The sequence below is a fragment of the Podarcis vaucheri genome, assembly GCF_965113315.1.
Source record: "Podarcis vaucheri genome assembly, chromosome: 11".
Taxonomy (NCBI): Eukaryota; Metazoa; Chordata; class Lepidosauria; order Squamata; family Lacertidae; genus Podarcis; species Podarcis vaucheri.
Genome location: NC_138749.1, coordinates 29,401,710 through 29,426,629, shown reverse-complemented (window position 1 = coordinate 29,426,629; position 24,920 = coordinate 29,401,710). Strand labels below are relative to the sequence as shown.

The 24,920-nt window shown below is 41.0% G+C and overlaps 1 protein-coding gene and 1 long non-coding RNA gene across 2 annotated transcripts in view; both read right to left on the bottom strand.

Annotated features, from left to right (window-relative positions):
• The window catches only part of TBCA (tubulin folding cofactor A), a 30,784-nt gene extending 14,594 nt beyond the window's left edge, over nt 1–16,190 (bottom strand). The window contains exon 1 of the mRNA XM_082192041.1: nt 15,946–16,190. Coding sequence (XP_082048167.1) covers nt 15,946–16,175 — 230 coding nt within the window. The 5' untranslated portion in view covers nt 16,176–16,190. The remainder of the gene's footprint in view (nt 1–15,945) is intronic.
• LOC309514763 overlaps nt 1–24,920 on the bottom strand; it is a 234,187-nt gene that overhangs the window by 201,040 nt on the left and 8,227 nt on the right. The window lies entirely within an intron of this gene.

Sequence of the window (24,920 nt, the reverse complement as noted above, 5' to 3'; positions counted from 1 at the left end):
ACCTTCAACCAGAAAGGTATAGCTAGTCAGACTACACCATTCTACTCCACTTTTGCCTATAAACCAATAAAAATGAAGATAATTTATAGGTCCACTTGGTTAACCCCCCCACACACACACAAAAAAAGAATTTTTAAGCTCTTCAGCTTGTTTGGGGAGTAAGGCCTGCTCAGCATGCTGGCTCTGGATGCTCACACAATATCTTAGAGTGGGCCTTGCTCCCTAAGCATGATGGAGAGCTTAAAAGCTCTTTTGCACCCATGTGGACTCAGTGCAAAAAGAACTTGAAAGCTCTCCATCTTCCTTGGGACTTTTGTACAATTCCAACCAGCTCACCTTCAACCATGTGCGGTTGAAATTATGCAAGTCAAAGGCATGTAAGATGAGGGATTACTGTAATAAAATAATGTGCTTGGAATCTGTTAAAGTACCAAACCTCTGCATTTTAACCCATTCAGTGCACAAACCCCTTTAGAACCCTACTTGTGGCCTGTATATGAGTACCACCTTTTTCTTACTAAAATTCTAGTACTTCAAACTGAGTGCCTCTGAAAATCCGTAGAGTTCCCATCCAAGTCTTTAAAAAGGCCATAAGACTAAAGCTCCCTTTAGCATGCTTTTATGAACAGCCTGTCCAAAGATTGTGGAGCCTAGGTCAAAGTAGTGGCCTAGGTCAAAATGGCAGTCATTTAACAAAGAGCAAGAAGACCAGGCTCTACTTTGAGCTGGCAGGTTTGTCTGCAAGGCGTTTAGGATACTAAAGCACACACACATACATGCAATGTCACTCAATACACACCACAAAATGATGCCAGCATCCTTAACAGGAAGCAGAGCTGTATGTAATGTACAGTGTGCAAACACAACCACTGGCATTTTGTAAAATTCCAGCTAACAGAAAATCCTAGACCTGAACCAATATGAATGTTTGCTTCCTATATGTTCTTGCAAAAGAAAGCGTTTCTAGATTCTGCAGAGCTGGGGAACTCCTGCCATTGCTATTTGATGATAACCATATGCACAATCAAAATATAGTCTGCTGCTTGTACCAGAGCATTCTTGACTTTATGGAATATTTGGCCATTGGTCAAATAATACGCTGCAACAGAATAGTCAGGTGGTGTTCCAACCATACAAATATTCAGGTAATGTAGCAAAAACTCTTGATAAACTTGTTTAATTGTATCAACAAGACCAAGGCAAGTGTGATGTATTGTTGTACTCCATTCGGAAGGCATTTTCTGTGATTGGTAGTAGCAGTCAGAACAGTGGTGCCTCGCAAGACGAAATTAATCCGTTCTGCGAGTCTCTTCATCTTGCGGTTTTTTCGTCTTCCAAAGCACGGCTATTAGCGGCTTAGCGGCTATTAACGGCTTAGGGGCTTTAAAGAAAAAGGAAACAAACTCGCAAGAACTCGCAAGACGTTTTGTCTTGCAAAGCAAGCCCATAGGGAAATTCGTCTTGCGGAACGACTCAAAAAACAGAAAACTCTTTCGTCTTGCACATTTTTCGTCTTGCGAGGCATTCGTCTTGCGAGGTACCACTGTAGCTGAATATCAAACTGCTGCTTACACACTAATTTGGATACCCAGAAAACGGTGCTCATTTATTTGGCACAGCCATTCAATAAATCTAGATTATAAAGTCAAGAAAGGTATATTTTGAAAGCGACATCATCCCACATTCTGGTATTCCAATTAACAACTCAAAACTATGACATAGAGCATGCTAACCGTGGAAAGCACCAATTTTGCGTTGTTGCTGCTAGTTATTTGGATTTGGGGTATAGTATAAAAGATCCCCCATTTCCACCCCTTCCTACTACTTTTTTCTTAAATATTTCTACCTTGCTTCTGTTGCTCACCACTGTGTATTTCCTCCAGTTACTTAAAAAAACTGACTTATTTGGCTTTTCTTATACTATTTTGTATAACTTATCCAATTTTTTTCTCATTTAATCTGCTAGTTGCTCTGGTAAATATAAACAAGGGTACAAGTATAAGTCAGGATATCTGCTTTACAATGCTATCTTATAAAATAAGCCAAAATGGCCATGCTAGCCTATACAGAAAAAAGTTTACAGTTGCACAACACTTTTATTAAGACTAATCAACTCACAAAAAATGTGGCAAGCTTTTGAGTTCTCTAGAACACTTCATCAGAGATGCAAGAAAGAAATAAAGTAGGGTGTGGTGAGATGGGGGGGCGGGGAGTAAAAAAAAAGGCTCAGTGTTGTAGCCATAAGGTCTGCTTTGCATACTCAGCTCTAAGTTGCTGGGAATCACAAGCAGGGAGAGTGTGTTTGCACACGAGACCTGCTTTTGGGTTTCCAAGAGGCAACTGGTTGGTCACTGTGAGAACAGGATGCTGAACCAAACACGACTTTGGCCTGATACAGCAGGGCTTTTCTTATGTTCAAGATGGTGATATGGGTCACAGGCTAGGCTTTATTTTCTCAATGGGAAAAGCAGCCATTACTTCATCCTCCCAGAATCCGAGGTGTGTATAGCCTGGTATCATAGCACCTGGGACTTACACAGCATATGATCTCCATACTGGAAAAAAGTCTACAAGGTGATGTCATAGCTACAATATTGACCCTCGTTTCTGCACCTTTTACTTTCCTCACCCCCACTATACTTTGTTTAACATCTTGGTAGATGAAGAGCTCTGGAGAAAGCTTGCAACATTTCTATGACTTTTTGGTTGGTACTAATAGCTATAAAGACTTGGGATTGAACTGAAATACTTTTGGATGGAATACATGCTTTCTATCACTGAGACAGAGTCTCTCCTTAAAAATGATTTATAGTTATATCTTAAGTGACAGTGCAACATAGGACATTTATGAATACAACAGAAAGCATGTATACTTAATTTCCATAATTCTCCTTTTGAGTGGGAACAACTGCAGGAAAGGGTATGTGTGCACTGATATGTAGCCAAGAAAATAATAATTACTGGCCTACCTGCGGATGCACACTCAATATTAGTAATTTATGGCATGCTGATGTTGTAAAAGTACCAAGACCTTCCCAATTTATGTAAGTTGGGATGAAATACAAGTGCTGTAAATGCCTACTGTAAATATTGTTCCAAGAGGAACTGAAAGGCTAAATACAATCCTTAAGCACTAGAGAGCCACATTCCCATTGCAAGTGTGTCAGACGAGGGTAGCTAATGGAACTCCAACCTTTCCTGTCTAGCTCTGAGTTGGGGACAGGATGGGGTCATTCACTATAACTGTACTGAGTTTCAGAAACCTCAGCACAGTAACAGAAAAGATTGCCATCCTCTAACCAGCTCCAAGCTACAGGGTGAAATTAAGCTATTTTGGACACAGGTGACAAAGGCACATCAAGAACCTGAACTGCCTGTCACCAGAATGCGTCCCAATGTTTCTCTCCAAGTCAGGAGGAGAAAGTTGAGGCTAGCTGTTGGGCTGGTGCAGGTGCTTGCAGCACTGTACATTTACCCCATATGCAAGTCCTTATCATTTCCTCTGACACAGTATAGTCACAAACCACAGTCAAAACAAACACCTCCTTGTAGGGAAGCAAGAACTGCAGCTACAAACCACGCACACTGACCTAGGATTAAGTTCCAATGAACATAATGGAATTTATTTCCAAGCAAACATGTATTGGAGGGAAAGGGTTCTAACAAAAGTAAATTCTGAGTGGCTACCAAGGGCAGCCAACATTTTTGGTTCCATGCTGATCACTGCTGGTGCAAGCTTGTAACTGGTTATTTACAAGCTCGTAATAAAATAAAATTACTACAAAATTTGCCCAGGGGAATTTATCCTCTAGATACAGAGTAACAATGATCTAGGCAAGTTCTGTCTCCCCTGCAGCCTACAGTACACCAGAAATATGTAACATCTTTATTGTAGCCATATTTACACTGCCCTTCTATTAAATTCCCAGGACAGTTTATATAAAAAGAAATACACATCTGGCTTCAATCTGCTCCTATTTTTCCTGCAACATTATACTGGACTGTAAATATCATTAGAAGAATACGTGTCAAGAAAACTGATGGAGCTCTACCCAAAGCATTATAACTATATCTACTGCAAACATGCTGAATTAATTCAGTAGGACAAACTGTTTGGCCCCTGATGGGCCTACAAACTGTGCACCTCAGTGTATAGAGTCCCTCATAAGGACTCTGATTCATAGAAAGATTTAATCAACACAAGCTATAAAAAACCCTAAATATCCATTTACCTGATTTCATTCCTTCCATCTTTAGAGTTAACACACTTTGAGTTTTTTGTTGTGTGTTTGTGCCTCTCTCTAGTGGGCTACAAAGGTATGAACACAGTTCAAGCACACCTTCAATGACAGCTTCAGTACAGTGATACCTTGGGTTAAGAACTTAATTCGTTCTGGAGGTCCCATTGCTCGATCCCAGCTCCTGCCAACCTAGCAGTTCGAAAGCACACAGTGCAAGTAGATAACTAGGTACCGCTCCGGCGGAAAGGTACGGTAAATGGCGTTCCCGTGCGCTGCTCTAGTTCGCCGGAAGCGGCTTAGTCATGCTGGCCACATGACCCGGAAGCTATACGCCAGCTCCCTTGGCCAGTAAAGCAAGATGAGCGCCGCAACCCCAGAGTTGTCCGTGACTGGACCTAACAGTCAGGGATCCCTTTACCTTTTACCTAAAAGTTTACAGGATCTTTGTAATAATCCCTATTTTGCAAATATTTAGGATGGTTAAGCAGATTATGAGTGTGCTGAAATGAGCACACAGAGGTAATTTCACCAATATATTAATTCACCAAAATCCAAATTGCTTTTATCCCTGAACAAATGTTATGATAAACTTTTAAGCTTCCTTTCACATAGATGGGAAATCTTGCATCAAACAAAGGTACTTTTAACTATCTCACAGATTTTTCTTAAAACTATGGCTGAAAAGAACATGGGAAGAAGAAAGAATCAAAGGAGAGTCCAGAAGAAGCTGAGGCTCACCACAAAAGCCTCTAGTTTTTTCTTCAAACATGATGGCACTGAAAAGTAGGCAGGCTATACATTTTATGTATAAATAAACAATATTATATTCTTGATTACAGTGGTAACTCAGGTTACATACGCTTCAGGTTACAGGCTCCGCTAACCCAGAAATAGTACATCGGGTTAAGAACTTTGCTTCAGGATGAGAACAGAAATCACACGGTGGCGGCACTGCAGCAGCGGGAGGCCCCATTAGCTAAAGTGGTGCTTCAGGTTAAGAACAGTTTCAGGTTAAGAACGGACCTCTGGAACAAATTAAGTAGTTAACCCAAGGTACCACTGTAGTTTTTATTAAGAAGAATTGTATCTCACCTTATGATATGATTTAAAAACAAAAACAAAAGCAGACTAGTCATACTTATTACATTATAGTTGAATATTCAAGTTGTTTACTAAACGAAATATATAGTTTTTGTTTTGCCACCCTTAAGAACTTAAAAACAGCCATATGCCAATTCAGAAATATCTGACTTTGCGCATATATATATGCAATCTCAGAGCTTTGATTAAGCCACATTATTAACGAAAGCTTCAACAGTTGCAATCTAGCCAGCCATCTCAAAGTCAAAGGCTGCGATCCAGAACCTCAGATGCACAACAAGGTTCACATTGCCAATAATGGCAGATGGAGCTCTATGCAGCTCGTTCCCCTTTCACAGCTGGCAAAGGGGAAGTCCTTAAGCACACAGCTACCTAGATGGATCATATAACCAACTGGGCAGTAAGTGTGCCAGTTTATCCCAAACAAACAGAAATTTTCATTAAAAATATATATATATATAGCATATCTCCCTAGGATATAAGCTTATTTAGGTAAAGCTCTGTTTAGTTTAACTAAATTTATAATTTTCTAAATTATAAATACATGACTGTGAAACACCAAATTATAAAATATATGCAAGCTGAGTATTGCTGTTTTGGCATTGAACGCAGATAAATAACCCAGTTCTCAGGAGCACTTGACTGTATTCTACCCTAAACTGGTTTTCCCATGACACTTGCAACTACAGTGGTACCTCGGGTTACAGGCACTTCAGGTTACAGACTCCACTAACTCAGAAATAGTACCTCGGGTTAAGAACTTTGCTTCAGGATGAGAACAGAAATCACGCGGTGGCGGCGCTGCAGCAGCAGGAGGCCCCATTAGCTAAAGTGGTACCTCAGGTTAAGAACAGTTTCAGGTTAAGAACAGACCTCCAGAACGAATTAAGTTCTTAACCCGAGGTACCACTGTAGAGTGAAATTTGGTGCAAGTGATGCAAGCAACAAAACTCACATAAAAAGATCTGGAATTCACATGTGGTCAGAAAAATAGTCTATGTTGCAACCCTCAAAGCAATTATTCAAAAGTTTTGTCAGTGACTCCAACAGGACTACATCAAAGCTGCACCACTAACAGAAACTACCATATTTATTTTACCTTTCTTTTAGCAATTATTTCTCTTCACAATTTACTCACATACAAGTCATATTTTGAAAATTCAATTGAATTTAAAATATTTTAATGGAATGAAATTAGATCTATTATAGTTAATGTCAGTTATTAGAGGGTAGTTTATAGGAAAGTTTCAGGCTCAAAACATAATATTGTTGTTATTAATTAAATTTCTATACCACCTTTCATCAGAGGATCACAGGGCGGTTTACAATATAAAAACATACACATTTTTTATTTCCTTGAGGTCTATTAACACAAACAAAACACAAACAAAAAAGAAAAAGTATGAGCATAACCTTCACAAGGTATCTTATAAGTATAACATTAAATCAGTTCTGCAAGGGACACAAATTACTTGCATAAAAATTGCTAGTGTAAATAGATGACATCTCCTACTTAAGACAAAAATCAGAACTCCCTAGAGAGAAAGAAAACAATTGCTTTAGGAACCCAAAGCAATTAATTGATTGGAAGGGTTGATAGGTAATCAATTTGTAACCTGAATGAGGAACAGAAAAATCTAGACCCATAGTAATGCTTGCTCAATTGTCAGTTTGATCATTCAAGTATTTAGAAATTTTTTAATTTAAGGATTAAAAATATACAATCATTAAACTTCAGCAGTGCATAAAAATCTATTAAATTCATGAAATATAAAGCACTGAACTCATCAATATCTAACTTTAAAAATCCAATTTAAGAAATCCTCCAGTTAGCTGAATATTGGGTTGTTTGGATGAATACTAAGAAGGCAGAATCCCATAGGTTCAGTGGGAGGCAGGAAATGGTAGGCAGACACCAGCAGGGCGGTTGGAGTGGGCTAGTGAGATCAAAATTTCGGTTGTCCTGTTTATATGACAATATTACTTTGCTTTGAACTGCAGAGGGTAAGAATTCCCCCAGTTGTCTAGATTTCATGTTGTGAATATGATAGCAAGCTTTTAAAAACAACAACACAGAGATAGATACCATATACCAAAGCAACTAGTCAGTTTGTTATAAAATTTTACCTTCTAAGAATTCCACAGCACAGGTTCTGTAGGTTAGTGATGAGGAATTTATAGCCTAGGAGGCGCCCAGAAAAAAATCAAGCTACCCTATGGTTATTGAAAGCCCACTTTTTGCTCTCTAGACCACTCCTCTGGAATTTCTTCCAGAGAACATGTAACTGCTTGCTACATGGTGAGCCTCGGGGGAACAAACTTTGCAGTGGGCTAGTAGGGGCAGCGGAGGACGCCGTGAGGGAGGACAGTAAGTGGGAAAGAAAAAACAGAAATGCAGTGGGGAGGGGGAGAGAAAGCTGCAGAATCCTGCAAACTCCATCCACTTTAGCCCTGCCTACTGCTGGTGCCATACAGGCTCCCAACATACTACACCTGAGGAAAGGAGGACGACGACAGAAGAAAGGTTCTCCACCCTTGCTGGAGATAGGCAGTCACCTGCTGCTGGGATGCAAGCTCCATAACAAAGCAACTTGGAAGTGTGTGATAAATTTGGAACCTGATGACCCAGCTGGCTAACCATGTCCTTACAACCATTTTAAAAAGTCCCCAAGGGGCCAACGGGGGGGGGGGGGTCCAACAAGGGGAGGTCTTGCTGTCTGGGCAGCCCAGGATCTCCATACACACTACCTAGTACCTTGGAGAGGACACTTCAGAGGCACACTCCTCTGTCTCGAGACAGATGGATGCTAACAACTCTATCACTGGTTTTTCTTACACCTATTCAGTTGCTGTTCGTGTATTTCAAATCCCAAATACAGTAGTATCTCGGGTTACATACACTTCAGGTTACACACGCTTCAGGTTACAGACTCCGCTAACCCAGAAATAGTGCTTCAGGTTAAGAACTTTGCTTCAGGATGAGAACAGAAATCATGCTGCGGCGGCGTGGCAGCAGCAGGAGGCCCCATTAGCTAAATGGTGCTTCAGGTTAAGAACAGTTTCAGGTTAAGTACGGACCTCCGGAACAAATTAAGTAGTTAACCCGAGGTACCACTGTAGCAGCTGTTATATTCACCAAACACGTATCACTACCTGCAACTGTAACTCTATGACAGTAAGGGAGGGAAGAAACTGTGTTCCTCAACCAAAACAGCAATACAGGTGCCTGGTTGGAACCCTACTGGGCGCAACACATTCCTTACGCAGGCCTTCTAAATACCAAAATAGGGGAGGATGCTTAAGAGTCATGGTGGCTCCAACGTAAGGTTAACATATGGTTTCTGCTGAATTTTGAGGGCGATAGCATCTATTTTCACCAACTATTAGTGTTCAGTAAATTGTTTCAGATTAGGAAAGTCATTTTATTCAGGCTTTTTAAAGAGCTTGTACTTTTTAAAAACTAAAATAAAATATTAACAAGCTATGTCAAACTTGGCACTATGGTTGCTTATAAAACAGTAGCTATGTGTCAGAGCCACAGGCAAGAGAACAAACTTGGGAAGATTCAACAGTTTTGGAAAGGTGGTTTCTAAAAAGGACTGCCTTACCAAAAAATCAATACACTTCTCCCATAGGTTCATGATGCAAAATTCTATAATCAAGGCTTGTAGATTTGTAATTATGGTATGTCAGCTACATTTAAACAAGAGTGTTAAAAGATTGTTAAAGTTAAACTAACACAATTGCAATGTGAATTGTCTTAGTCTCATTCTAATCTACTGGTGTCACTTTCATTTAATCAGAGGGAAACTATGGGCAAATGTCAGTGCTATTTTCACATGCCCCAACATACTGTGTTCACAGCAGTTTTTAAAGCCACTACACTTTTGAAACAGCTAAAGAATAACCATTTCGGAAAATTCATTTATTTGCACATATATTGCTTAAGCTTGAATTTAGCTAAGGCAGATTCAAATAGAGTCAACAGCTTTTATGTCAGCCTAGCAAAAATCTTACAATAATTGCAGTTACTGTACATAGGTAACTTTTAACAAAGGCTAGCTATGAGACTTATGAAGACAATCTGTGAATATATGTCTCAATCACAATTTAGCATCTGCATACTAGAGGTTCAAGTGCCCCTTCAATGGCAATAATGTAATATCTGGTTCAGATATGGGTGAAGGATAACTTTGTGGCTGCTGTACTGAAATTTACCCTTTACGCACACAAAAACACCTGACTCATGTGTGCAATCTAGCGCTGTGGAAGAACACACAGATACTTCTAAAAGTGAATGAAATTAAATTTAAACTAGTTATTTTTAAAATGTTTGTTAAATTTCAGGAGGGGTGCTAGCTCTACTGATGTTTGCCACTTTGTTGCATGTGTGTTTTAAAGACAGACAAGTATCTGTACTAGAGAGATGGCAAGAGTGCACTCAGCCACAAGCTCACCAAGGCCTTTATTATTTTTTAACACTAATAGGGTGGCAAAGTGCCCCACATACTGCACATCCAGAGATTAGGCAGCCCTTGCCAGCAGACTCACAATCTAATAGACATGATACAAAAAGATAAGGGAATGAAAAAGCAAGCAAGCATTGGAGCAGGTGCTCTTTCACTAGCTGATGGATGGAACCAGGTTTGTATGCCCCTTACCATGATGATCTCCTGAAAGAGGGCATAGCCTCCCAGTAGCCCATAGGTCATCTGGATGGCAGAGGCCAGACTGTACCTCCCTTCGGCTCAGTACTCCCAGGTAACTGGTGGTTGAAACTCAGTGCTCTTTCACACAATGAGAAATAGCAAGTTCTCTGTTGTTGCTTCTACTCTGGCAGATAATCGCCAAAACCGAATGTAGCGTTGCCACTGACACCTCTTAGACTACATAATTGTCCGAGCTGAAGATCTCCTTACCAGAGCTATGACGAGTGACAACAACCACTGGAAAGATCACTGATTAATATGTTCCACGATGGCTATCAAGATTATACCTTAATGCAGGCTTCAAGGAAGGAAACCAAGGCACAAAATGAACACTCAAGCCCTTCAAGATCCTATTAAGCGGGATTGCCTCCAAATGACTCTTAAGGACCATCTGCTTTTGGAGTTCCCTGAGGAACTCCAAGGAACACTGGACCAAGTTAAAACATCCATTATTGCTGCCTGCAAACAAACTATTGGATACCAAACCAAGAAACACCAGGACTGGTTTGATGAAAATGATAGTGAGATTGAGACTGAACACATTATTGAAAAGAAAAGGAAGGCCTCTCAGATCTGGCAAAGAGATAGAAACTGCACCACTAAGAAAAAATCCTATGCCAACATTAAGGCTGAGGTTCAAAGAAGAACCAGAGAGCTAAAGAACACCTGGTGGATAAAAAAAAGCTCAAGAGACCAGCACTTAACTGACACTCATGATACACATAGTTTCTTTAAAGCCACAAAGACCATCTATGGGACAATAAATCATGGCATATGCCCCCTACACTCAACAGACAGTACCACACTTCTAAAAGATAAAGAAGCTATTGCACTGCGCTGGAAAGAACATTACAAACATCTCCTTAACTTCTCACAAATTCCGAAAAAACAAATTAGAGATGAGCTTGCAGTATCTCCAAATCTGAGAGTTGTGTACAGGTATTAACCAAATGAAAAGCCAGTGGACCTTATGGAATACCTGCCGAAGTCTTTAAAGTGGGTGGAATTGAACTTACACAACAACTTCACAAGCTCATCAAAAAAATCTGGGAGAAAGAGGAGATCCCAGCAGACTTTAGGGATGCCAAAATTATCAACCTTTTTTTAAAAAGGTGACAGAATGGATTGTGGAAACTATTGAGGCATCTCTTTATTAGCTGCAACCAGAAAAATTCTTGCAAAGATCTTAGCAAATAGTCTCCTAACTATATCCGAGGCTATCCTTCCTGAATCCCAAAATGGTTTTCAACCTTCTAGGGGGACAGTGGATATGATTTTCACTGCTCGACTGTTCAAGAAAAATGCAGAGAGCAAAACCACCCCCTGTATATAGCATTTATTGACCTAAGGCCTTCAACTCTGTAAATCATAATGCCCTGTGGACTGTCCTTCTGAAAATCAGCTGCCTAGATAAATTTGTAAACAACCTTCGCTCCTCCATGATAATATGACAGCAACAATTGCAGATAACAATGGCTATAAAAGCAAACGATTCACAGTGGGATCAGGTATTAAACAGGGTTGCGTTATTGCCCCAACTCTATTATTTTCATAGCCATGATCCTACACATTGTTGAAGGGAAACTCCCCACTGGGGTAGAAATCAGGTATCAAACAGATGGAAAGCTGTTTAGGCTGAAAGCAAAGAGTAAGGTCACCATAACTTCCATCATAGAGCTTCAGTATGCTGATGACAATGTAGTGTGGGCACACTCAGATTATGACCTCCAAACCATCCTAAATATCTTTGCAGCAGCTTACGAAAAACTTGGTCTATTGCTCAAAATCCCAAAAACCAAAGTGCTGCACCAACAAACACAAAACAACCCCTCTGCAGCACCACAAATCCAACTCAATGTTGTAACGTTGGAAAGTGCTGATCACTTCTCCTACCTGGGCAGCTATCTTTTTCCACAAGGACCGACATTGATGCCAAAATCCAGCATCACCTGAGCTCTGCAAGTGCAGCTTTCTTCCAATTGCAGAGTGTTTGAGGACCGGGACATTCACAGGGAAATCAAAATGCTTGTTTACAAATCTATTGTACTACCAACCTTACTGGAAGCTTGTGAAACAAGGACCACTTATAAATACCATCTCCAACTCCTCAAAAGATTCCATCAACGGTGTCTCTGAAAATTTTTACACATCACTTGGGAAGACAGGCAAACTAATGCCAGTGTACTGGAAGAAGCAAAGATCACCATTGTTGAAGCAATGATTCTGCAACATCAACTTCGTTGAACTGGTCATGTTGTTCAGATGCCTGATTATCATCATCCAAAGCAACTACTCTATTCCGAACTTCAAAATGGAAAGCGTAATGCTGGTGGTCAACAAAAGAGGTTTAAAGACTCTCTCAAGGCAAATCTAAAAAAATGTAGCATAAACGCCGACAACTGGGAAACACAGGCTCAACTCCAACTCAGGACAAAAGGGAGAAACGTGCCAAGAGGAAGGCACGTTTGGCAAACCTTCACCATGATCTACTCTCGTCTGGAAACTTATGTCCCCACCATGAAAAGACATGTGGATCCAGAATTGGCCTCCACAGTCACTTACGGACTTACTGTTAAGACCGTGTTCATGGAAGCCAATCTTACTCAGCTACAAGTGATCGCCAAAGAAGAAGGTGGCTACCTTTTCCTTCCTTGAAAAGTACATAAATCTGAAGGTGAGTGTTGGAAGAGTGGCACTCATTCCCATTTCCTCTTTCAGCTCTGTGTTTCTTAAGGTTCTGATTGGCAACTCAAGACTCAGGGGGTGGGGGGAAGAGGACAGAATATGAGAGAGAAGTTTACCATGTGAACACTCACAAATACTCCCCAAGCCAGTAAAGTGGAAGCCCTTTCAGTTGCATAATTTTTCCTATGTCCCCACCCTACTTTCCACCATCAGATTGCAGATGACTACTGTCTCCACTGACTGAAAAGTAGAAATCACAGATATGGTGCTTTTCAGCACTGTCAAGGTACAAAATAATGAATCCAATGCACCTCAAATCAACCCTCAAATTGAAATATGTGTTCTGTGATTTGTGGTGGTGGTTTTATTGTCACCCTATACAGGGAACTTGAATATACTGAAGAATGCTTAATAAGATCTAAAGCCCACCTTAAAACAAAAACCAGGAGTGACTGAATTTTCAAAAATCAATACTTTAAACAACTCATATTTTAATACCATGCATTTTTATTAGATATGCAAGAACTATCAGAAGTTCTCAGACTGAACTTGCAAATCCTATTTACACTTACTTTGAAGTGAACCACCAGGGGATTTAATTCCAAGTAGTTATGAATAGAACTGCACTACTCAAAATGTTTCAAAATTCAATCATTGTCCCATCAGACACACAAACTCTGGAGCATTAAGCAAATTACTTAGCCACTTTTTACCAGTCTAGAAAAAGAACGGTGAACTAATACCAGCTTCTCAAATTAGTCCTAAGCCATATCTTGAAACTTTTACCCTTGTGGGATGAAGACAGCATTATAAGGCTCCTATTTCAGGCTAGTTGGCATCCCAATGAAGAACATTCCTGTCAAGGGCTGGGGTTAACTTTTTGCTGCAGGTCTCCACTTGTAATTTTATCAGACACAATATGTTAAATAAACACTTTGCTCAGAAATTAGAAGCCCAGTTCACAACCTGTTGCCATTCTAAAAAGAGTGTCAAATAAGTATTTTAAAATCAAAATAAAAAACTTTTCTGGATTTGGCCTAAGTTTAATATAATGCTCTGAAGCTCTGGGTTTCTGAAATAAAGGATATATATTATATTCTAATAGGTCTCAAATTCTATTCTTAAATGAAAGGACATGTGGCAATCTTAACAGAATGCTAGCTGTTCTCTTGCTGTCAAAGCTACTTGAGCAGCATCAAGTTGGTTTAGTGGAGACAGGTACATTTTCACAGGTACTTGCGACAGCAGACTGGCCATTGGGTTTTACATAAACATTTTAATTACATGACTGGGCCCAAGCCAGTCTTCAGAAAGTTGACTCAAACTGGAAACAAAGTCTGAACCAAAGGCAGAGAGATCTGCATGAGTCAAGAGCTTAATCAGTGTCTCCCACATTTCAGAATTGTGTTTATTAGATTAAAATCTCAAGAACTGACCCACCCACCCAATTGCTAGCATACAAAAGAAGTTGCAGCCAGTGATTTCTGTTCTTTGCCACTGAGATTAGGGTTTCAAAAACAGTGAATGTTCATTACTTTTCTATGAAGTTGTGATACTCTGAATGGGAAGACAGGACATTGCCTCTTGTCAAATTCCCCCAGTATTTACCTAGACACATGCAATCAATATTAATCTAGACTTTTATTAGTCTAGATTGATTAATATTAATATTAACCAATACTAATATTAATCAATCTAGACTAATAGCCCTATAATAAATCTAACTACCTATCAATGTATCCATCAGGATAGACCCAATTCACACATGCATCACTAGATAATATATAAATGATACCTTGATGCTACAATGATATAGGACTATGTAAGTAAAAGTCATTAGAAAAGAAGGAATGTTTGCCACATGATGTAGTGATTGTGAGCAAGAATCAGGGGTGGATGGCCATTATACCATGTTAAGTAATCCAGATCAAGATGTGCATTCTTAAGCATTCCTTGCAAGCACTCTAGTGTTCTTGCACAACACCCTTCTTTAACCCAGATTACTCACCTTGAGGTAACTTGTGCCCTTTGATTCATCTACACAACCATTAACCCAATTTAAATCACCCATCTTTAAGAAATATACTGTAGTTCGTTTTGTTTTGTTTTGAAATAAAAGCACTTGGACCATTCTTTCTGTTAAAATCTGCACACTATACTGCTGACAACATTTGGTATCTGGCCACACTGAGAAGTGCTTTTAAATACTCACTGTGCTGCGTCTCTTAAGAGATATGCATTTAAGGCAGTGCCTCATTTCTAAACTGCCAGGAATCAAAATTGCTTGGAAGCCACAGACTGACCTAGAGTCCATATCGCCTAATCCTACACACCTGCAGGATTATGTGTATGAGAGGGTGGGGAGAGAGGGGGAAGAAACAACAACTCATAAGCTAAGTGCCATTACTGTTTATCCTACGTTAAGAACCTTACTCCTGGGGCTGAGCCTTAAGCTCAAGACCAATACTGAGAAAGAGGGCAGTGGAGTAGAATGGCCAAAGCCAGGTTTCCCATAAGCATGCGGCTGGCCACTGTGGGAACAGGGTGCTGGACTAGATGGGCCATTGGCCTGATCCAGTGGGGCTCTTGTGTTATTATGGAGTGATGCAGGTTCCATCATCTGAAGGCAGCCCTGTTCAGGGAAGATTTTTAATGTTTGGTGTTTCATCGTGTTTTTAATATTCTGTTGGGAGCTGCCCAGAGTGGCTGGGGAAACCTAGCCAGATGGGCGGGGTATAAATATATTATTATTATTATTATTATTATTATTATTATTATTATTATTATTATTATTATTACTACTACTGTTGTTGTTGTTGTTGTTGTTGTTGTTATTATTATCCCACCCAGCCCACTGGATGGTCACTCCCCGCCTAACCCACCTCACAAGGCCGTTGCGGGGATCAAACAGACCGAGGACGTTGCTCTTCCGGGTTCCTTGGATGAATAACGAAATATCACATACGCACACTTTCTCTCTCTCACACACACCCCTTTACAGGCCTATACAGCACTGGCCTTGCACTAACGTCCATCAACGTGAGGCACCTAGGCGCTCCCTCAGGGACGTGCGCCTCCTCCGCCACTTACCCCACCTCAGCCGTTCAGCCTTTGGCCAAAGGCAACTGACCACCCGGCCCCAGGCTCCACAGACCCGGCCCGCTGTGGGACGCGCCAGGTGGCCGAGGCCCAGACCCTCGCATACTCACCGCTTCACGACGCCCGTTTTAATTTTGATCTGCCGGACGCGAGGGTCTGCCATGGCGCGAGCTCTGTGGGTGGTGGAGGCGGCGGCGGTTGGCAGGGGCGGGAGCGGCACGCCAACCGAAAAGACAACAACGGCTACGCAGCGAGGCCAGCGGATCGCGCAAAAAGTACGCATGCGCGAAACGCCGCCTCGCTCCCGACGTAAACTCCGCCCCGTAGCGGACTGTACCATTAGGGTGTATAGGGGGGGAGAGGGGACAGTTAAAGGACGGGTTCATAATTTAGGGCGGGAAATAAGTGGAGCTGTTTCGCTGCTTGAAGTCCCCTGTCATGTCCATAGATGAGGAAAGAGGCTATAATCTCTGGGTTTTTCCGCCACAAATTTGCTATGGCAGTTTGCTATGGCTGGAGGAGAAGGAGCGTTATTCAGCGCGTGCCTGAAAGGCCACCTCACGGTACAAAGTCCCCATACAAACGTAGCTCTTTCCCTTGTTTTTTTCTCTTGTTTTCCGTTATGCTTTGTGATGTTCTGACGTTAATAACCTTATCGCCGCCCACAGTGAGGGTTCTGACACACCACGTTAAAAAAAAAGTTCATAAGTGTATTGTTTTAGCCAAACGCCATGACAAAATTGTAGTAGTATTAGTAAAATAATGCGGAACTCTACTTCCATAATATAAGTAGACACCCAGGATTTAAGAGAGAATCCAGCTTCAATTCCAAAAGCGTAAGTTCGTTCCTTACCAGGATCCAAAATGCTTCAGGTGTACTGTTGTCGCTCAGGGGTATTTTTTCCAAATTCTCAAAGCTACATTCATACAAATAGTTACTTCAGTTTAGAAACCCACTGCAAGTTCCTTAAGACTTTAATTCCTGGACAATTCACACTGAAATTGTGTGAGTCACTAGTAGGCCTCACACAATGCAATCCTGTGCATGTTTACTTGGAAGTAACTCCTACTATGTTCAGTAAAACTAGCTCCCAGGTAATGTGTGTAGGATTGCAACTATGCAAAGCATTCCTGTACAGTACTACGCGGGTGGCGCTGTGGGCTAAAGCCTCAGCGCCTAGGGCTTGCCGATCGAAAGGTCGGCGGTTCGAATCCCCGCGGCGGGGTGCGCTCCCGCTGCTCGGTCCCAGCGCCTGCCCACCTAGCAGTTCGAAAGCACCCCCGGGGGCAAGTAGATAAATAGGTACCGCTTACCAGCGGGAAGGTAAACGGCGTTCCGTGTGCGGCTCTGGCTCGCCAGAGCAGCGTTGTCACGCTGGCCATGTGACCCGGAAGTGTCTCCGGACAGCGCTGGCCCCCGGCCAATAGATGTGAGATGGGCGCACAAACCCCAGAGTCTGTCAAGACTGGCCCGTTCGGGCAGGGGTACCTTTACCTTTACCTTTACTCTGCTAATGTGGGAGCCAACTTATCCTGTTGCACGTTGGCACAAACAGTAGGATTGCACAATACCTTGAATGAATGAGGCAACATGTATCCATTCATAAGAAACTCTGTATCTGTAGTGACCTCTGCTTACAAAAGCCACCACTTTGTGTTTGGAAATGATATTTCCAGCTTATACCTTTCCTGTGCTCACAATAGGCTGAGGCCATCTTTAATGGAGAGAAATACAGGATGGCATTCTGATGGCACCAGTGTTGTGTGAAAGCTGGGGAAAAGGTGAGCCCCACTTTCACAACAAACCCCCATCTAGAAGTACCCCAAGAGTCCATCAAATGTCCAGAGAGGTATCAGTAAAGCTGATGCCTCAGTAAGAAGATAATGTAGAAGATTTATTATTAAAATGCCTGAGAAGGGCTTTAAAGTGAAAATGAACAGACATGTAGGACTCCTGTTTACAGAGGAACTCCTGTTTGAAGAGGAGCAAAACAGGATTACTTGTGTGACTTGGCTGGGTGCCTTACATGAAAGCCGTTGGCCAGATGTAGTTTAGATTTAAGATTTGCAAGCATTGTGTGTAAAACTTCCCCGTGTTTATATTCTGGGGGAGGAAAATTGTAAGAACATAAGAGGAGACCTGCTGGATCAGACCAAACCATATTTAGTACAGCAGGGATAACTAACAAGTTGCCCTTCAGATGTCATTGAACTCAGCTCTCATCAGCCCCAGCCAATATAGCCAATCATCAGGGATGATTGGGGTTACAGTCCAACTACTTCTGGAAGCCATTGCACTGGCTGCCCCTGTAGTACATCATCATTTTTTCCCAGAGGAACCAACCAGATGCCTCTAGGAAGTCCACAAACAGGACACCATCGTCATCATTATGTCATTTTGCTCACATAGTGACCCAAAGTGACTTGCATTAAAAACAATTAAGAACAACTATGAAAGCCTAAAAGCACAGCTATACAAATAAAAGGCAGGACTTCAAATCCCACCTCAGTAAAACAGGCCACAATGTTGCCCTTCAAATTAAGGACCAAAAGTCCATGTAAAGAGAAAAGGTTTGGGCCAGTGCTTAAAACTAGATAACTATGGTGCCAGGTATGCCTCCATGGGGAAAGCTTCCCATAAGCGTAAGGCCACCACTGAAAAGGACATGAGGGCAAGAGTCTTTCACCTTGTTGTTCAGAACCATGCTACTTCTGTTCTTGGAGCATTAATGACTAAGATCCATTGATAACTTTATATTCCATGAATTTGCTTAATTCTCTGCTTTACAGTATTGTTGTAACAAATGCTTTGAATATTCTAAAACAGGCATGGCCAGACTTCAGGCTTACGGGATATACTTTTCTTTCTTTCTTTCTTTCTTTCTTTCTTTCTTTCTTTCTTTCTTTTACTGGTTCTAACTGGAATCAAGTGCAAAATGGTGGCAGGAAGCTATTTATTTATTTTTAAAGTATATATTGTCTTTCATCCTCCCAAGCAGTTTAACTACCGACCACACTCCACAAAGTGTATACTGGAGTACCTGTATATACAAGTACAAATCTGTAACTTAATACTGAACTACAAATCAAGGATTCCGCTAGCCTAAAATAAGTGGGGGGGGGGGCATTTTGGTTGTTGCTTTTCTTAAATGATTGGAAGTCAGAAACCATTGTCAATCTACTGTAAATTATCCAGTGATCTACCAGTAGACTCCAATCTACCTCCTTCTCACCCTTGCTCTGAAGCAGTATAAAACTGCTACATATTACTTACCTGCCTATCCTGTATAACAATTTGGAACCATCATGATTGTGAAACCTGCACAGCATCACAGTTTGTACCTTCCAGTCTTTTCCATCTATATTGAAATTATGTTCACCTTTTCTCTGCCTTTCTTTCACTGCTCAGTCAGAGCTTTCCTTACAGAAACATCTAGGTCAGTAATCATGGAAACATTACACTAACATACTCCTTAATATATTATTTTCTCAGTGGCAACAAGACAAAATGACAGTATAGTCTAGTATTCCTCTACTTTGCCAGAAATCTTCCACTGAATTAAAACCTGCATTCTGAAAACAGTTATAAGAACATTAAAAGAGCCCTGCCTATCTAGTATAGCAGGGGTAGCCAATAAGCACTCACACTGATTAGCATATAACACCAAACCATCACCATGGTTTAGCTAGCATAATAAGTGAACACAGTCCAGCAGCTTAACTATGATTCATTTACTGCCAACAAACCATGATCTGTAGTCATGGTTTGTTGTTGGCTTATGAACCTTGATTTGTTTTAAATATAGCTTTGTATTATGTTTGAAGCCAGCAACCTTCCTTTACCATGGTTTGTTTGACCACCCCACTACAAATGCTCACCAAACATACAGGTACTGTAATGAGTACCTGGAAAGTAAGGTAAACTTTGGAAAAGCAAATTGTACAACTTAAATAAACCACAGCTTGGTGTTAGGTGTGAACCAAGCCAATGAAAGAGAGAAGATCAAACTACTTAAGACTTCCCTGGCAGTATGAAAGACCAGCATAGAATGGCAGCTGTATCCCTTGCTGAAGCATTGGAACAAGTTTTAACCAAGGGTGGGAACTGTAAAATGAATCTATTCTGGTTCAAGGAAAGCATGTGAAGAAGTTGTGAAAGTAAGAACTTTCCTGAAATCTCAGCTCACCTCCCATGTGGTTCTGTGTTAAATATAGAGATGAAGAGATACAATTACACAAGGTCACTGGAAGCCTACTATGAACTACTCTTTACTGAATCAAAGTACAGTATGATAAATTTACAGCTTGCCTCTAAATACAACCTATGGCCACTTGTACTGGATAACAGAAGTTACGATGCAGGTGTCAGGTTCCTGCCCTCCCATGCACTTTAAATGTATTAGTTATGATGGGTTATTGTAGGGTCAGATATGCTATGGTTTATCTATGAGCATTTAAAAAACAACAACATAATGTGTTCAGACCTTCAGGGCTATGTACAAGGCATCCGTCAAAGGGAAAATTGAAAGTGAAATAAAGTCACACATCCTTTGTGGCTATTGTTGTTTCTTTGTTTTTTACTTTTCCTTTCCCTTCTTGTTCACATGCAGCAGATAAAGTTCTTCCCAAGTCTCCCTTCCTCCTTGGCTCCTCCTTTCCCAAATACCCCTTATCTCCTGTTTCTCCTTCCCTTCATGCTCTAGTAACTACACCCATATTCCCTGATAGTGCTGGCTTCTCTGCACCTTGCTTGCTTTCTGCCCCTGTGTTCTACTCCCACACTCCTCTCAATCTTTTATCTCCCCTGCTTTCTAGGACCTCTTTTCACTCTCCATCCCCAGATCAGGTTGTTGTTTTTAAGTGTATAGTCATGGAATACTTGAGATATTAATGAATGACACTTACAAATTAATTAGGAATTGTGTATAATATTTATTTTAAGCTTATGTCACTTGCAGAACAAAACAAAATATGGACCGTATTTTTTGCTCTATAAGACGCACCAGACCAGTTTTTGGAGGAGGAAAACAAGAAAAAAAAATATTCTGAGTCTCAGAAGCCAGAACAGCAAGATGGATCGCTGCACAGTTAAAGCAGCAATCCCTCTTGCTGTTCTGGCTTCTGGGATAGCTGCGCAGCCTGCATTCGCTCCATAAGACGCACACACATTTCCCCTTACTTTTTAGGAGGGAAAAAGTGAGTCTTAAAGAGCAAAAAATACAGTATTCTCCAACTTCTGCTTTGGTAATTAGAATATTCATAGGCAACACAATGATTTGGGAGTTAAGCTTTGCAGGCAATGAGGCAGCCAGATTTTAGCTTTCATCCAGATGAACGTTTATGTAGGCATTTAGGGGGCAATCATATTTCAAGATCCACTGGGATAAGCCATTGAGGATGCAGCATTACAGTGGATCTCCGGCTCAGCTGAGCTCAGCAAGCTTCATGTTGCCAGCCCTGGCTCAACCAAAAATATCCCAGCATAACTTGCTCAGGTGGCTGAACTAAATCTGCCAAGGCTGATGTAGGTCTTAACAAGTGGGTGTACGGGGACTTAGCCTTGATCCTATGTCCATTCAGTTTTGTCATCTGGCATGGCACTCGGGCATAGAACACTATTTTAAAGGCTTATTTTTCCTCTTCCAGGCTTAGGCAGAGCAGCGGGCCCCCCACTTAATGGGGTTTGGCTCTGGTGTAACTTTACCCTGGCTTGCTTTACGCCTGCTTCTTGTGCCTAAGATAGCTCCCCAAGCCTCCATAACTGTCAGGTGCTCCTTTGAACACTTCGTTTGTAACATATTCTTAACCATTTTAATTAATGTTTCCCCCAGTGTGTTTTGGGAATATTGTAGGGAAGGTATTCAAAGGGAAGCTAGTATATACAGTAAACAGATCAGAAGCCAGATCAGCTCCAATACTTAATTCAGCTTAATTAACTGAAATATGAGTACTTTACAGTATAAATGTGTTCTAGGTTGGACGGCTCACATTTTTTGTTTAAAGTGCTTGCTAAAAGGCTTCCCCCTCTCCAGCTCCTACTACCAACAAGACATTGCAAGGAAAATTTGGAAAGGAAGAAATCACATCCAGAAGAATTTTTTATTTTAATGTTTATTCATGGTATACTTTAAATGCCTGTGGCATTTATCAATGCCACAAGCACAAATTATGAATTATGTATAGCTTTTATTTAAAGCTTATGTGATTTACACTGGAACCCTATACATATTTTCTCAAAAGGAAGGCTGTGTATACATTGTTTATTCTGGCTCCAGTACACTCCCACCACTGGTGTTTGAAACCATAATGCTAGCCACAATCCTAATTTGTCTTGTAGTTCCTTGAGAAATGCTGACTTTTAATGTATTTTCCCTTGAACCAGTTTTTCACGGATTTGAACATGTAAGCTACATTCACTTTGCAGCTTAGCTGAGGTGTGTACATTTGCGACAGCCATTATGCATGCACAGATAACAGTTCCATGAACAGAAGTTCAGGAGGGCTTGAAGGTGCAGGGAACCCAAATAGGGAGTGTATATCAGATGATATGGCATGAGTTGGGAGTATCTCCTATTCAAAGGGGAAAAGACTTCTGGCTACACATCAGGAACCATTTTTGACCTGCAAACCACAAAGTTTGGTGGATAGCTGATTTCCAAGGAATTCAGGTGTCCTTTAGACACTTTCACAGCCTGTCCATGAGCAGCTAATGTACAGGTGGGAGAACACTTAAATGACACAACTACAAGGATGGAGCCAATTGTGTGAGTCTTTTTAATGGAATTGACAATGCTCCTGGTGTGTGCGTGTGTGCGTGCATGCGTGCACACACGCACACACGCCACTTCCAAGGAAAAGACCATTGCACTTGACTGCTGCCTGCAAGCTGGATCATATAAGCCTGAACTCAGTCACAAAGGAGTGGATCACAAATAGGCATCTCCCCCATGGTTAGGAGGACATATAAAAGAACATCTAAATCGGCTTCAATCTAGGTTTTTATCTGTAGTATCAGGCTGCATATGTATATTAAGTTATGCCTGTGTTAAAAGACTGCTGATATTTTTGCCCTTTCAATGAATGTGGGTATAAAGGATCAACATTATTGTTTCCTAGCACGTTTCCAGTTGAGACGAACCCTTAGAAGAGGGTGCAGGGTAGCACGAGAGAATGGGATTTATGCACACCCATTAAGGAGCAAATGCATCCCTTTGTGGATGATTTACAAAGGGGCCCTACTCACAGATGAAGGGAGATCTGATATAACAATTCATTGTTCTGACACACATTGCAATCATGATGTGCAGTTTTTAATGTATCATGTTACATTAAGCTTAGCCCATGGTCTAATACCGTGTAACATAAATTTCTGTAAAGGGAGAAACATAACATGATGCTGTCTTATAAAAGACACACACTATTTTTTCAGTTCACATCCCTTTTCTCCATGAATGCCCAATCTGAAAATCAAGGTGACAGACAAAAGTGGAGTGAATGAGCATCCACAAACCAGCATATTTTTCTTGGGTATTTTTGCTCATTCTCACCTGTAGTCAATGACTCCAGTCAGTTTTTATGTTGCAATGCATGAGCAAAGTTGATGGACATATTTTTTGGTCACCCCTAGTTAGATTTTATTCAGGGTCAACCAAGAGGAACCTAACAAGGATTAAGACTGTAAAATACACTGGAATTAATCTCAGAAGTGTTTGCTCCACAATGCAGAAATGTATATTTCTAGAGAAGTTGCACCCTTTTTTAAGATTATGCCTTTTGTTCTTATAGCAGATGTTTTGCATAGTATTTTAAATCCTTTCCAAAGTACAAAACTTTTAAAGATGTGGCAGAGCTAAAAGTGGCACTCTGACCCCGAAACACCATTAGAGTGACATTAGAATAAAAATCTGCATGATAATTGGGTAAAGTGAGATGGCAATAGGGTTGAAATTTTTTTAAGCCTTCATAAATCCCACCCAAATTACTGCATAATAAAGGAGACAGCCTATTCTATGGATGTTTTAAGTCAGACTACATGAATAGGAGAAGGAAGGCGCTGAGGTCAGACCTTGGGGTGAGCGCTGCTCTATAGGGCAGCTGTGTCCTACAACATTGTTTTAGGAAAAAATTGCTTTGCTAAAATGGCTCCTCATTCTGGCCTCCGGATGCCTCATCATAAGCTGCTCAATCTTATTCCCCTTTAGCTGACAAAAGATTTCCTGCATTGTAGGGGGTTGGACTAGATGACCCTCGAGATCCCTTCCAACTCTACAATTCTCTGGTTTCATGGGGGTGGCAATGAAGGAGGTAAAGAGTGGCATAGAGAGAGAGAGAATGGAGTGGCACGCTGCCTGCCACTGGTTATAGATCCACCAATTGCCAGTGTGCAACCTTCAACACTTTACCCCATAAGAATTTTTGGCCTTCAACAGGTAAAATAGATCCTTCATATCTGTTCAAGGGAGTAAACACGAAACCAACAAATCCATGGTTATAAAGCCAAAGTGCAGGTGGGAGAGGGGTTCTTGCTGGACACCCAGATTCACTAGCCTGCCAGCAGATACATTTATATTTTCTCTAAACTCCTTATGAAGTGTGTTTAACTATCCTGATCCCTCCATGGATTCCATCCAATCTCCTGTCCTAGAAGTGACACACATCAGAACTGGTGTGTTTTATCAGTATTAGTTTACAGGTACTCACTTTTTCTAAGGGTTCAGTTTGGCATGAACAGGTGGGAGATAGCACACCAACTATGACTGTGGCCTCATTATACTGATGATAAACAAGTTTGGGCAATTTGAAGGCAGTGGAACTAGCGCCTAAATCCTAAAGACCCATGTCTTCATATACTGGTCAGTAATATGATTATAAGATCTTCACGCTGCTAACATAACAATTTTTGTGATGATCCCTGGCATGGCTATTCGTATCCTTCAGCTTATACACTCATTTGCTGGCACAACAACTCTTAGAATCAACATACAGTGGTACCTTGGTTCCCAAACTTGTCAAACAATTGTCGGACAAATCATTTCCCGCAAATCAACGCCGCAAACCTGGAAGCAAGTGTTCTGGTTTGCGAACG